At 31.9% G+C, this 15,922-nt stretch overlaps 1 protein-coding gene across 1 annotated transcript in view; it reads left to right on the top strand.

Moving 5' to 3' along the window:
* LOC120782525 overlaps window positions 1–15,922 on the top strand; it is a 52,075-nt gene that overhangs the window by 26,181 nt on the left and 9,972 nt on the right. Inside the window, 1 exon segment of the mRNA XM_040114835.1 lies at window positions 8,501–8,731. Coding sequence (XP_039970769.1) covers window positions 8,566–8,731 — 166 coding nt within the window. The 5' untranslated portion in view covers window positions 8,501–8,565.

Here is a 15,922-nt window from a genome sequence, read left to right as displayed (position 1 = left end):
CGCTTTGTCAACGCTCGCTCTTTGAGCGGTTGCACAACCGTACAATCGTTGTTGTTTTTTGTTGTTTTAGTGCCATCATTACTGTTGTTGTGCCATCATTATTGTTGCCGTGCTGTATGTTAAGTATTCGCTGCAAAGTTGTGGGTGTCTGATCACAGCGTCTTCAAAAGCACACGCTAAGACATACATACATATATACCCACAAAGACGCCAAACGACGTACACGCGCACACCTTTTCAGCGCTTTAATTATGTGAATTTCAATTTTCTAATTTGCCATTTCCTGCGATTGTTTCTGTGTTTGTTCTCATTGCCCTGACAGACTTCCCGTCCATCTTGTTTGTTTGTCTTGTTTGTTTTATGCGCCTGCAACATGTTGCTACAGAGTATAACTGTTTTGTTCAACTAACGGTTGTTTGTATACATATATGTAAGACCGGGATGATAAGATGCGTCGAAATCTGTGTGATTGTCGGTCCGTCCGTCCGAGCCGTCACAGCTGGCTGGTGGTTCGAAAATCTTTAAAAAGTGGGCGCGTCCACGCCCCCTAGCAAGTTTAATGCGCATATCTTCCATACCAATAAAGCTATCTCACTCAAATTTGTACGGACTAAACTTTCCTTAACCTTTCTTAGGTTAGTGGGAAAATATCCACGCCCGCTCTCCACATAACGGTTTTGTTAAAAACTACTAAAAGTCCTATAAATCTAGAACTAAAAGCACCAGTGACATCCAATTTTACACCCGAGCTGATATGAAAACGATTTAGCTGCTGTCAAATGGGACGATGGGCGTGCCACCGCCCACTTTTAGGTAAAACCGCATATCTCGGCACATGTTCGACCGATTTCAACGAAATTGGTATGTAAGATTATCTTGACATTTCTACATTACAGTGCAAAATCAGACAAAATATCTTGACTTCGCAGGTAACAAAATTTATAATACTAACTGATTATTGTACTTATATACATACATATGTACATTACATGGTACAAATCAAGCTGAAGCTTTGCACGAACAGTGTTTTTGAGATGTGCCACCTTATGACCAAAAATTGTCCAAGTCGAAACAGAATTACTCAAGTCCCCAAATACCGTATATGTGGTTCCAAGTTGTAATAGCGAACTGTCAGATATATTATTAACATTGGAAAAAAATGCCCGCTTTTGTGCTTGTCCGTTGCGAGACTATAAAATGTTCGGCCACACCCGAATTTAACCCCTCCTTATTTGTTTTATATGTACATATGTGTTACATATGTATGTGTTTTTGTGTTCTTCCATTGCTTTATTACTTCGCTGCTTCAAAATTTGTCTTTCTTATCGAAGACATGCGCCGTTGCTTTTCTTTTTGTGCATTCATTAGCATTTCTAATTGCTGCGCGAACTGCATGTGTGCGCACTGTTGCCGAAGGTGCGCCTGGCAACAGCGTTTCCGAGCGCCGCCTCGCCATGCGCCGCTAGGCTCGAAATTTCCGTCAATAAATTATTGTGCCAAACTTAATTGCCACCAAACAAACAAACAAGCAAACAAAAATCGTGTATTTGTGTTTGCATGCATTTGCTGTTGTAATAAACCAATATTGGAGCCGAGCAGCAGCCGACGACGATCTTGAATGAAGTTCGCTCAGTGGCGCATTTTGCACGCTTGTCATCGTAACTCATGCTAATTTAGGGCTCGCGCGTGTATTGTGTTTTGTACAAGTAATCAGCATTTTCAGATCAGATAGGTTTCCGTTAGTTCGAGAGTAATGATATAATAACGTTTAAAAATGGCAACTGTTTAACGAAGATGTTCTAGCAAATTTTAAAATGTACATACATATGTACATATCGTCACCTAAAATGCAAAATAACGAAACATCACTTTTCATAAGTTGACAGGCAAAGGAAAAACGATATAATAGAACAAAATTTGAGTTTTGGTTATAAATTGGTTATATATTGGTTATAGAATGGTTAAATATTGGTTATGTATTGGTTATATATTGGTTACACATTGGTTACATATTGGTTATGTATTGGTTATATATTGGTTACACATTGGTTACATATTGGTTAAATATTGAAAATGTTATGCTACATATTTATGTACATATATGTAATGTGATGTAGTGCATCATAAGCAATGAAAACCTCAATTTCGATTTTTGGATGTTACGTTGTTTTGCAATTTAAGCGACGATATACATACATAAGTACTTGTGTATAATGCATTTATTTTGCTTAGCATTCGACAGCTGACAACAAAGAAGATCTAATCCGCAACATGCAGATACTTATACTTATATGTTGTATAGTATATACTTAAGTTTGTATATATCCCTGCACACACTTATGCTTGTATGTATCTGTTTCTACCTTCTAATTAGCACCACGCAGTAGCCGCCTCTCGAGAATGACTATGCAAACAGCCGATTTTGACAAGCTGTTGGCCAAATTTAAGCGGTCGTGTGCGAACAAATTAAACAAAATACCTTGAGCCTTCAGTCACGCAGTCATACAGCGGCAAAGCCACACGCGCATAACCTCGTTACCTCTATTGCAACGAAAACAAAAAATACCAAAAACAAAAGGTTGAAAAATTGACGGAAAAAAATTAATCACAAGTAAGGCAGGCCTAAGTTGGGGTGTAACCGAATATTTCATGCTCTTGGAACTTACAAGGCTCAAAGCCAACTAAAGGGGTTATATACAGTTAGAAGACCGAAAAAAACGAATTTTCCATATTTTTTTTTGAGAAAACTTTGACATTTAATGATTAAAAAATTTTTACACATAGCATGATATCTTTTCACTGTATTTCAAGGGGTAACATGGGTTTTCTCGAGTAAGAAACAGCATTTTTTCAAGAATTCTTTTCTCAATAATAAATTAATTATTATTACATAGAATATTATTAGAATTTTTTATTATAAAAAATATACACTAATGACAAAGAAATTCAGAAATTTTTGGAAAAAAATATTTTAAACTCGGCCATGGCGGCACCATTTCCTGTGAACGCGTTGGCAGGACAACTCCTTACAGGATCATCTAAAGTGAAAAAATACGTGTTTAGTAAAAATCTTAACTTCAAACATGGACGAAAGGAAAAAACTGAAAATTGGATTTTTAGCAGACATTTTTACAAAAAATGACAATTTCAGTGAAAATTTCGCGACATTTTTTTTTCAAATATTTTTGATCTAAAAAAATCCTGTGTCCAAGTATTTAAGAATTCTATGTCAAAGACCTGTATAAAATTTCATGAAGATCGGTTGAGTAGTTCTCGAGAAATCTTGCCTACCGAATTCAAAACACACAGTTTCGAGAAAAACGCGTTTAAAGACGGCGCACTTAGCCTAGCTAGCGCACAAGTTCTCCAGGCTGTATCTCCGAAACTATTACTCGGATCAACTTAAAAATTAAGGACAAAATTCTTTATGTGTTAGGTATAGAATTTTAGAAGATAAGATGAAAAAGTCGATTTTTTGAAATCCGTAAACTTATATAACCCCTTAAGGTATCTCACTAACCATACCATTTTAGGTGTTTTCATCCGACTCTTTAACCACAAAGATGCAACGTCCAAGGAAAAAATTATCTCAACTTTTACTCACAAATGACAGACACTCATTCACTTTTACGACAGACAAATGGACGGACGGACCGACCGACCGACGGTTAGACATTCACCCGGATTTCAACTCGCCTCGACACCCTGCTCATCATACAAACAACCGTCAGGCGTACAAAACTATTATACTCTGTAACAATATGTTGCAAGCGTATGAAAATAAAGAAGAAACTCGTAAATAAACACGCGCGCGCATAAAATAATATTATTTGCCTTCACACACGCACAAAGACACATTTGCTCATACAGGCATGCATTAAAGCCGACAATGCCAGCTAGCATTGCCTGCGATTGCCAAATAACGCGATAAACAAGAAAAATGAAAGAAGAATCACACATTATAATAATAATAACAACAACAACAACAAAAATTGTTGTCGTCATTCACGAAGCGCATTGAAAAAGATCAATAAAACTTCAAGTGGGTTTGTGTACAAACAATCAAACACAGACACACATATACAATATTTATATATACATATATATGTAAATATATATATACATATAGATAATAAAAAATATAACCAGTGCGCGTTTTGGGCATAACAATAAGCATATGGCCCGCTAAACGGGTCTGCACACGCCGCTTACAACGGGTAGGCTGGTTGGCTGGTTGGCTGGCTGGCTGGCAGGCTTGCTGTTTGATAGCGCGTGTAATGAGCGCACACACGTGCGCAAATACTTGTCGCTTTGTTGGTTCAGCTACTAGAAATGCTTATAGCAGTTTCGTGCCATTTACTAGCTCGTTTTGCAAAATATATGTATGTATGTATGTATGTCGCTACGTCTTCGTCTATGTTCAATTTCATGCCACAATGACTTCTGGGGTTTTACGCCTAATTTTATGTGCTGCCTTCGATTTGGAATTACTGCTTGAAGACACATGCGTTCCAAGCAAGTGAAAGGGCGACTAACAACTATTTCGAAGCACATGAAAGGCGCATTACTGGGTAGGAGGGGATAGGTAGGTGGCAAAAGGACAAAAACCACAGCAACCACAGTTATGAAAAGCAATAAATCGGCAAGTTTGCACACCGTAACTAATTAAAGCTAATAGGCGCATATCTTTAACCTTACATCATGTACGTCCCTCATTGTACAGACATATGTATGTATGTAAGTATATACTTATGTACGTGTACGTAGAGGCGTGTATGTCTTATCATAACATGCCAGGCAAAGCTTAGTATATCTCGTTATCATAACACAACAACCATTGCCACATGCCATGTTGCAATGTTCGAGGAACGAGTGTTTGCAAAGCCATGAAGCATACGTGATAACCTTAAGCACAGCGACAATAAAAACACGACAATGGAGCCTCGGTTAGCTTTGGTTTAGAGATGTTTCTTAACTCCAGTGGTACTATAGATTACATTAAAAGTCATCTTTCATAGACTATGCGCCTTACTATCTGTGGGGTCCCCAGATGCTTACAGCGTAGTCTTGCCAATGCGGGACAAGTGCACAAGAGATGCTCCATTGTTTCTTTGGTGACCTGTTCTAGGCATTTCTTGCAGTCCTTTCGATCTATCAGGCCCATCCTGCGGGCGTGTGTCGCCACCAGACAGTGACCAGTTAGTATTCCGATCGTGTTCCAGTCTCTTCTATCGAGTGCCAATAAGAATTTTGTGTACTTCCAATCTCCCTTTTTGCGCATTACTTCTGAAGTTTTGCGCCCAGGTAGCTCGTTCCAGCGGGTTTTGATTTACTTTACCATGCTTCTGTCAAGATCGTCGTATAGACAATTTATGGGTTTCCCAATATTTTTCACGTTTTCGGATGATAGCCGTACCACATTCTTGGAAAATGTCGTCCACTATTTCATTGCTCTCGATGCCTTTGTGGCCTGAAGTAGAAGGGAAGTTGCTTACTTCTGGCAACACTTTCCGCTGCCGCCCCTACTTCCCAAGACACTTGTGGTCGATATGCGATACGAGATTACTGTAGTATACGACATAATAAGTCCGTACAATACAAACCAAGGTATTTTTAGTATACCGATCTCCGATTTATAGTCATATATATAATAACGCATCGAAAACCTTCAAAACTAGGAACGAAACGGCCCTGCCGCCTCAACTTTTAATTAATTAATCGTTCGTTCCTATATTCCAATGCGAAAACAAACGAAATCGGACTACAACCACGCCTACTTCCCATATAACCCAATTTTAAACTCCAAATGATTCTTTCAATTTCCTGTATGCAAATCAAGTAACAGTCAATATTTCGGGATATAACTTTGTCCGAATAGTGCGCTTAGAAGAGGTCAAATAAAAATTGTTTAAACCGGACTAAAACTTTTCAAGTTCGCATATAGGGAATATTAGAGTTCCAATTCCATACATCTTATCGATTAATATGTGAGATATACTATTAAAATTTGGAGAAAATTCTAATAATAGTAGTCTGGTATGCCAAAAATTGGTCGAATCGGCACAAAAATTTTGCTCCCATGTACCTAATAGAAAGATTTTCGAACTTCCAGTTGACTTTGTGCGTGAAATAACGGTCAATATGTGAGTTATAAAACTGAGGGAGCTTGTTTTTCCAATAACGTTGCATCTATTTGCCTAAAATGGTTAATATCGTGTGAAAACTTGCCATACACCAAACATAACTTACAAAACCTTATGCCAGTTTCAAGAGTATGAAATATTCGATTACACCCGAACTTAGCCATTCCTTACTTGGTTTTAAATTTTATTATATGTAATTGCAGACGCTACACGTGCCGTCGTTTTCCGTTCGTCATACAAATTTACACTTGGGTATGTCTGCATGTGTTTACTTCAAGAGTTTTCGTTTTTCTTTTCTGGGCCAAGTTGCTCAACTTGTATATATGTAAGTATGTATGTGTATACAAGTATACAGTTATATATGTATTATATACAAGCATGTACTTTGTTGTTTATATTATTGTTATTGTTGTGCGTGTTTGCTTTGCCCTTTAATGTTTAGAATGCTTTGGCCTAGAGTGCTAATATATGTATGTAAGTATATAAATGCATGGTGTGCGTGTGTCTATCTGTTCAGTGTCCAAAAGTCGACGATTTAAGTGCACACGAGTGTGAATAATCTAATTTCTCGTTAAGAAGCAGTTAGAAAAGGAAATACAAATAATAAAAATTCCACGCTTATATCTTAGTTGATTGTTTGATCCAGGTTTACCAGGCATTTTTGCTGCGCGTGCATTTGGATATCACAAGTTTTCAGCTGCTTCCGGTACTGCTGTTGAAATTTAATGACCAACTTTTGCTAGTTGGTTGACCGGCATAACCTGCAGATCATTGGCATGTAACAGAAAAAATAACTTTATACATATATATATATATATATATATATGTATATATATATACATATATGTATATATATATTTATACTTATATACTGTCAACACTTTTACCATTCGATTAAATTGGCGACGTCTTAACAGCAAACAAATTATTGTCCTACTTTTATTTTACTGCCAGAAAGTAAATCAAGCAATTCCACCTACGAGAAAATACTTGTGTATATAAAGAACAACAACGAGCGACATCTTCAACAAATGCTCTGAGAAAATATACAGCTACTGTAAAATACCGCTACTTAATATTTCATTCAAAACTTAAGTGTGTGTTGCAAGTTTGCTTTTCCCCTTGCTTGCTGCTCACTGACATTTTGAGCATTCTCTTGAGCGTGTTTACAAGTATTAATTTTTAATTTCACTTTACATGGATGGGGTATTATAATTTTGTGCAGGCACGTGTGGCATACTGTCACGGTGTAAAAATATTTGAGGTTTTATGTGTGGGTTGACGGCGTGGCTGTGTCAAAAGTGGTTTGGAACTTGACTAAAGCTTGATTTTTAACTGGAAATAAAAAAACAAGTGAAATAATTAAAATAAAATAAAAATACAATAAATTAAATTTAAAAATAAAATTAAAAAAATAGAAAAAATTAACATAAAATTTTATACAATGTGTAGTATTAATATTTAAAATAAACTAATTTACATTAAATTAAATTAGATGTAATTAAACTAATGCAAATGTGGTTCCAGGGTAGGTGACAGTTACTAAGAGGGGATGTTTAGTGACATGCAAGTGGCACATACCGTTGCTGTGACGACAGCAATGATGATGCGGAAGGCTTTTCATCTCCTCAACCGCAAAAAAATTAATTAAAGTTTATTAAATTAAATGAAATTAAAATAAAGTAAAATATAAAGTAGAATAAAATATAATAAATTAAAATAAAATAAAATAAAAAAAATAAAATTAAAATAAAATATAGAAAAATAATATTTTATACAATTTATAAAAAAAAAAATCCAATTAAATAAAATTAAATTAAATTAAGTTAAATTAAAATAAATTAAAATAAAGTAAAATAAAATGATATAAAATAAAATAAAATAAAATAAAATAAAATAAAAAATAAAATAAAATAAAATAAAATAAAATAAAATAAAATAAAATAAAATAAAATAAAATAAAATAAAATAAAATAAAATAAAATAAAATAAATAAATAAAATAAAATAAAATAAAATAAAATAAAATAAAATAAAATAAATTAAATTAAATTAAATTAAATTAAATTTAATTAAACTAAATTAAATTAACTTAAATTAAGCTAACTAAATTAAATTAAATTAATCCATTAAATTAATTAATTAAAAATACATTTATTTTCAAAATTAAGTACTTTATATTTTTATCTATATTTTTTTAAACTATTTTGCAAAAAATTTAAACAAATCTATTTTTAATTGTATTTATAATAAATAAAAAAATTTATATACAAACAATATCAATTCAATTGAATATCTTTAACAACTTCTAAACGCAACTCATCAATGAATATTTTCTACTTTCAACTCTCTTTGCAGACATACTGCAGTTACAACAACAACAGATTTTAATTATTAAATTACACAGCTGAAGCTTAGCTACCATGGCGCCCACAATCTGTTCTGAGAAAAAGCCGCGCCAAATACGCGCAAATCTCAAGGAAATACGCCGCCAGCCAAATACCACAGCCAACGCATTATTGTCAACGCTAACGACGCCCGGCAACGCTGCGACAAATGGCAGTGGCACATCTAGCATTATAAATTACGGTAAGTTGCACGTTGATGTACGTGTGTTTTTGTGTTACAACAACCAAGCAACTAATTAGTTAGGGGTGGCCGCACGCGGCATGCCACGGCGTATACGTAACTAGCACGCGTACGACACCATATGCCAGCGGCATACGAGCGTGTGAAACTGATTTTACATAAGCGCGCTCATCAAGCTCATCTACATAATATCGAGAGCTAGCCGCCAGCTAGGCTTGGCGTGCTTACAATTCCGCGCTGTTGTGTGGTGAAATGCATTTGTTGTACGCCGCGATTGTCGTTGGCTTGAAATGTAAATTTCATTTGCGTAATGTTAATTTAGCTGCGCTTGTTACGCTACACGTGGCCGTCCGTTGTACCCCTCGTTTGTAGTTCGCTTTCACGTTTCTCGTTTACTGATTCCCCATTTTTGTTTGCATTAATTCTCAACTTTTGCATATTTGAATCGCCGTTATCGGGCGATTGTTGTTAGTGTTGTTGTATTTTATATAGTTGTATAGTTATATTATTTATTATGGTCACGCTGTGTATTTAACATTTTTGCATTTCTATTGTATATATATATATATACATACATATATGTATATATGTATATATACATACAAATTTTGTGTTTGGTTTTATTAACTCGCTGCTGGCTGCCTTCGGAGAAAGTAGCAAGAAGCAACAGTCGTTTTGCCGCTCTTTGCTTAAAGAAGAGAATTTAAAAATTTTTTTCCTACATACCGTTTCTGAAAATTGCCTGACTCATGATTTGCTGTGCGCCCACATTTGGGAAAGTGCAATAAAATAGAAAATGACAGCAAACTGCAGAGAAATTCCATTTGTCATACGCGACTGCAAGTCATCGGCGCGTAGTTTTCTTTGTTCGTTCATATTCGCTGTCATTCCTAACATTTAGTACAACGATGCGGTTCTTGTTTTTGTTGTTAAGCACTAATGTATAAAACTCAATGTAAAATTTTCATTACGTAAATGCAATTACTGTCATTTGGTTATGCATTCCTTTTTCAATTTCGTGTTATGCAAGCAAACCTGATGTGAGTTGTGGCATATGGATTGTTACAAAACTATTGGAAATAAAAAAAGTGCATATAATAGAAATAAATAAATATATTTGATTAATGAACGGTAAACAAGATTTTTAAATTTGTTTTTATAACGAGAAAAAATCTTTGCATCTTCACAAACAAAAAGCTTTCATACATACCTACACTTAATTTCGATTGTTCAGTTTGTACGGCAGCTATATGTTGTAGTTGTCCGATCTGAACAATTTTTTCAGAAATTGCATTACTGATTTTCAAAATAAACCGTGTCGAATTTCGTGAAGAACTCTCGTCAAATGAAAAAGTTTTCCATACAAGTACTTGTTTTCGAACGTTTAGTTTGTATGGCAGCTATATGCTATAGTAGTCCGATCAGAACAATTTCTTCGGAAATTGCATTACTGCTTTTCAAAATAAACATTGTCAAATTTCGCGAAAATAACTCGTCAAATGAAAAAGTTTTCCATACAAGTACTTGTTTTCGAACGTTCAGCGTGTATGGCAGCTGTATGCTATAGTAGTCAGATCTGAACAATTTAGTCGGAAATTGCATTACTGCTTTTCAAAATAAACCATGTTAAATTTCGTGAAGAAATCTCGTCAAATGAAAAAGTTTTCCATACAAGTACTTGTTTTCGAACGTTTAGTTTGTATGGCAGCTATATGCTATAGTAGTCAGATCTGAACAATTTCTTCGGAAATTGCATTACTGCTTTTCAAAATAAACCATGTTAAATTTCGTGAAGAAATCTCGTCAAATGAAAAAGTTTTCCATACAAGTACTTGTTTTCGAACGTTTAGTTTGTATGGCAGCTATATGCTATAGTAGTCCGATATCGACAGCTCCAACAAATGAGTAGCTTCTAGGGGAGTAAAGAAGGTTTGCAAAATTTCAGATGTATACCTCATAAACTAAGGCTTTAGTTCTCGTGTATACAGACAGCAATTTTTTAATGCGAGAAAAGAGCGTAACTCTATGCCTCATTGAAATGCCATAACTAATAATTTCCTATCTCTTCTTCATTAAGCCTGTATATCGCATTTATACCAACTTCTTTTATGATTCGCTTAATGCTGCGGAAACATTTTTAAAGCTAAACACTTAACTTTCCCGTAGTTGTCATTCAAAATATTTCTTTACCAATTACTCATTCGATTCACCGCTTTGCTAATCCTCAACGCTTAAAGCAACATTTATATTATTGTACATAAACAGTGTTTTCTTCTCAAAACAACAAATATGTAAATCTTCTAGTTAATCAACAGAAATAACTATTTTAAGCCACACCTTTCAAAGTGAATGACATCCCACTGTTGTTTTTAATACCCAAGAAAAGGAAAGTTTGCACAATAATTACCGCGCATGCATTTGTAGTCACAGGCATCCAAGCTGTGTAGGATTTAGTCGAGTAAACGTTTTAAAGCTTCCTGCAGTCATAAAAATTCCCAAAAAAACGAAAAATCAACTAACTAAACCTTTGTCAGCTGGCCTTAACCGTTAGTTGGCAGCGAAGTGTGCGCCGACTGCGACAAATACAGCTTAACTAATCCCACGTGCCTGCCTAGTTCGGCATTCAAGAGTTGTGCGCCGCAGATGGCTTCACGTCAGCTTGCCAGACTGTGTAAAGTTTTATTATTGTGATGTTTAATTTTTTTTTGTTTTTTTCTAATTCTTGATTAAATGTTGTAACGATTCTGATAGAGCTGCAATGATTGCAAAACAACAGTTGAGTTCTGAGAATAAAGGTTAAATAATTGAGAAATATTATAATTTTTTTTAAATCATTTTTATTTTTTTTGTAAAAATGTGAAGCAATTTCGATTTAGCTTTATTTCTGAATTCCAAAATAATTTGTGATAAATAGAAATATCGAAACTTATCGAGAGAAAAAGTTGTATATTTAAAAAACAAAGTTTTGTTATAAAAACCGTTTGAAAGTTAAATCGATTTTTTTGCTATTTTATTGTTTAAATATTATGAAAGAATATAATATTTAAATTTTTTTATGTAATATAACAAAAGAAGATAAACATTAGAATTATATTAAAATTTAAAAATCTTTAAAAATAAATATAATTTTCAACGATATGGCAACTCTTGCAACAACGTTTTTTATGTTTTAAAAATACTGATTTCAATATTGCAATTACTCAAGTTACATTGTGCATTTTTACGATATGGCAACACCTTGTGATGCCATATAATATTTACTATTTACTATTTTTTACGCAATATAACAAAATAATATATAGCTTTGAATGATGTCGCAATTTACAACAAAAATATCATTATAAAATTTAAAAATTTCTTAAAAATAAATATAATTCTTAACGATATGGCAACTCTTGCTACATTTTTTTTAATGTTTTAAAAATACTGATTTAAATAACACCTTGTGATACTTACTCAAGTTTTATTGTGCATTTTTTATAATATGGCAACATCATTTCATAACAACAATAACAATAAAATTTTTTTATATTAAAGGAGAGTTATTAATCAAAATACGACAACTCGAATATGCTTTTTTCACATATTTTTTGAAATTCCACTTGAATTTTATATTAAAAAAAAAAAATTAACTTTTTACCGTTATAACAGCATTTTTTTAATATCTGCACTTTTCGAGATTTTTCTTCAAAGTATTACAGAAATTGATTGTAATAATTTGTATTTAAAAATAACTCATCCGCAAACTGCAATATGGCAGCTCCATCATATATGGTATACATATGTACATGCATTACTACATGCATAATTCCACGTTACTCACTATTTAAACGTCTCACAGCCACATCATTAGCTACATAAATGAACACTTTATATATTCACATGTTCCATTAATTATTCTAAGCCACAGCGAGCATAATTAACGCGTTTTCCCTCAAGTCTGCTTTTCTGTTTGTCAAAATCACATACTCGTTATGTGTGCGTGTGTGTGTGCGTTTGTTTCGCAAACATTGCTCACCTGTTAGCAAATAAGAGCAATTTATAAATATCAAGCCATAAAGCTTTTGTACGATTAATTTATGCCAACACGAGTTTGCTCATGGCACATTTAGCTACACGAGCGGCGCAATCAATAGGCCGCTTTATTGGCAGCTTGAAGGGCAGGACGGGGCAGTGCACGAGGGCAGGTAGTGTGCGGTTTATACGAGTTAGAAATGGAAATAAGCTGAATGCCTGTATTATTGGTTGATTGCGTGCAATACAAACATACATACATTGCTAAGTGAGTGTGATGAGTCAGTTAGTCAATCAGTTAGGTGATTGTGAGCTGTGCTCACATTTGCTGAATAAGTGAATTCAAGTGAGTGAAAATGCGCGAAAATGCGTGATTTGCTAATGATTTGTGCAAATATATGTAATTATATAATATTATTTAATGAAAATGTTACGTTATTATAAGTTTAGAATTTTAAGCGAAAATTATTTATTTTGTTTGAAATTTGGATTTTTTAACTTAATTAAATTTTTCTCTCTATAAGTTTTAATTTTTTAAATTTTAATTAATAGATTATTTATTTTTTAATAAATTTTTGCTTTTAATTTTTATTTCTATTCAATTTTTAATTAATACGTTATTTAATTTTTAGCAATCCTGCAAAAATGTCTTAAAAATATTAAATTTTTTTTTAAATTTTCATTTTAAAAATTTATTAAATTTTTGAATTTTAAAAATATTCATATATGATTATATTTAATGAAAATTTTACGTTATTATATTTTTAAAATTTTAAACGATTATTAATTAACATATCTTAATACTTCATAAGTAGTATATTAAATAATTTTATAACAATTTCAAAAGTTTAGAAATTAATTATTCTTAAAAAAATATTTTTTTTTTGTTATTAATACATTATTTAATTTTTGTTAGGAGTTAATTTAGAAATATTTAAAAAAATTAATTTTTTTATTTTTAATGTGATTGAAATTTTTTTAAATTTTCAATTTGATATGAAAAATTTTAAAAATGTGTGAATTTTTTATCTTATCATATATTTTTTTTTAAATTTATATGATTTTTAATATTTTTTTACAAATTTTTTATTTTTTTAAATTTTATTACAAATTTTTATATACTTTTTTTTATTTAAAAATTATTATATGTTAAATTTATCATGAAAAAATAAAATTTTCTTATAATATATTATCTCACTAAGTCTGAACTAATTATTTCAATTTGTCATTAACTCTTACAAATAAAATTTTAAATATTTATATTTTATATCAAACATATTATTTCTTAATTTACACTGTATTTTATCTAATTCAAATCAAAAAATTTTTTTAAATAATTTTTTTTTTTGGTAAAATTTGGAAAAAAATGTATAATATTTTTTAAAGTTGTTATACATTTTAACAAAAAAAAAAATAATAATCAACAATTCATTATTTAACTTTTTTTTAAATTTTTTATGTAAGACATAGTCACTTAAATTTTCCATTTTTATAAAATTAAATTTAAAAAATATTAAAAGTGTATTAATATTACAAATCTAAATTGATTTTTTTTTTTGTTTTTTTTTTTTTTTTTTGCGGGCGAAGGGGTGGAAAATGCCTTCCGCATCGTCGGTGCTATCGTCACAGCAGCGGTATGTGCCACTTGCAGGTCACTAAAAACCCCCCTCTAAGGAACCGTCGCCCACCGCGACCGCGTTTGCATTACTTCAGGGTGGCGTTCCATTTTTCTCATTGAGAGATTTACATCTGCGCACCTGCGTCCAGGTCCCGCATTTTGCTGCGTAGCAAGAGTGCAGCGAATTTCTTGATGATGCCCCAGTTTTCTTCACTTTCCAACATAACGCTGACTAAATTGTCCGCGTTTATTGGGCCAACCAGGTCCTCTACAGCGGTGCCTTCTCCTTGCCAGCGCGCACATTCGAAGAATGTATGTTCAGCGTCGTCTTCTGTCGCGTCGTTATATAGGCATGACGGCTCTTCGACTTTTCCCATTCTGTGGAGGTACTTTTTGAAGCACCCGTGACCGGATAACAGCTGGGTTGTGTAGAAATCTACCTCTCCGAATTTTCGGCCTGTCCATGAGTCTAGATCTTTTATAAGCCTGGCCGTCCATCTGCCGCGACTTTCGGTGTCCCATCTTAAATACGATTCATCTGGCATTTCTAGTTTTAATATAGCGTCATAGCTAATGTTCCATAAGTCTGGTCCGAGGATGGATCCTTGTGCTGCTCCTGACGTGACCGCTATCTGTTTATCTAAATTGACTATTAGAATGTGTTAAAAATTTTATCAAAAAAATTAATTATAATTTAAATTCATGTAAAATATTATATATAACTATTCTTAGTTATGAATTCATTATTTATTATTATTTTTTAAATATTTTTTGATATAATCCATGGCCACTTCCATTTTTTATAAATTTTGTTAAAAAAATATTTTTTTTGTAGTAAAATAACAAATTTTTTTTTAATAATTTTTTAGTATATTTTAGCTCTTTTTAGTAAAAAATATTTTTTTTTTAATTTATGTGCAAATACTGAATCTTCATTGCTTAATTTTATAATAAAAAAATCTTGAAATTATTGTTTTTAAAAATCAAATTTGTTTAGAATTAATTTTATTTTTACTTTTAACATTTTTTAGCAAAAATAATTTTTTAATGATTTCGGAATCCTTAATTATTAAAAATTCTTGTATTCATCATTTTTTAATGTATTTTGAAACTTTTTAGTATTTTTTTTTTAAATTTTGTACAAATACTGAATCTTCAATGTTTATTTTTATTAGAAAAAAATTTAAAGTTATTGTTTTTAAAACTCAGATTTGTTTAAAATTTATTTTATTTAGTTTTTTTTTTGTAATATGCTTTTAATCTTTTTTTTTTAATTATTTATTTTTATTTTGTGTTCCAATACTTAAGTTTCTATGTTTTATTTAAAATATTTTATTTCATTAATTTTACCAAAATAGTTTATTCGTGCAATAAATATGTAAATTTTAAGTATACATTATTTTAAATTTTAAGTTTTTTCTTATCTTTTTTAATTGTTTCGAAATATTTTTTTTTTGAAATAAGACTGATTTTAATAACTTCTTCTCTAACATAAATCATAACTTCAAAAATATTAACATTAGCATTAATCGCACAAATTACTCCGCATAAAAGCGATT

Source organism: Bactrocera tryoni, chromosome 1 (genome assembly GCF_016617805.1).
Source record: "Bactrocera tryoni isolate S06 chromosome 1, CSIRO_BtryS06_freeze2, whole genome shotgun sequence".
Lineage (NCBI taxonomy): Eukaryota > Metazoa > Arthropoda > Insecta > Diptera > Tephritidae > Bactrocera > Bactrocera tryoni.
Note: the sequence above shows the minus strand (reverse complement) of the source record. Positions and strands in the feature narration are given on the sequence as shown.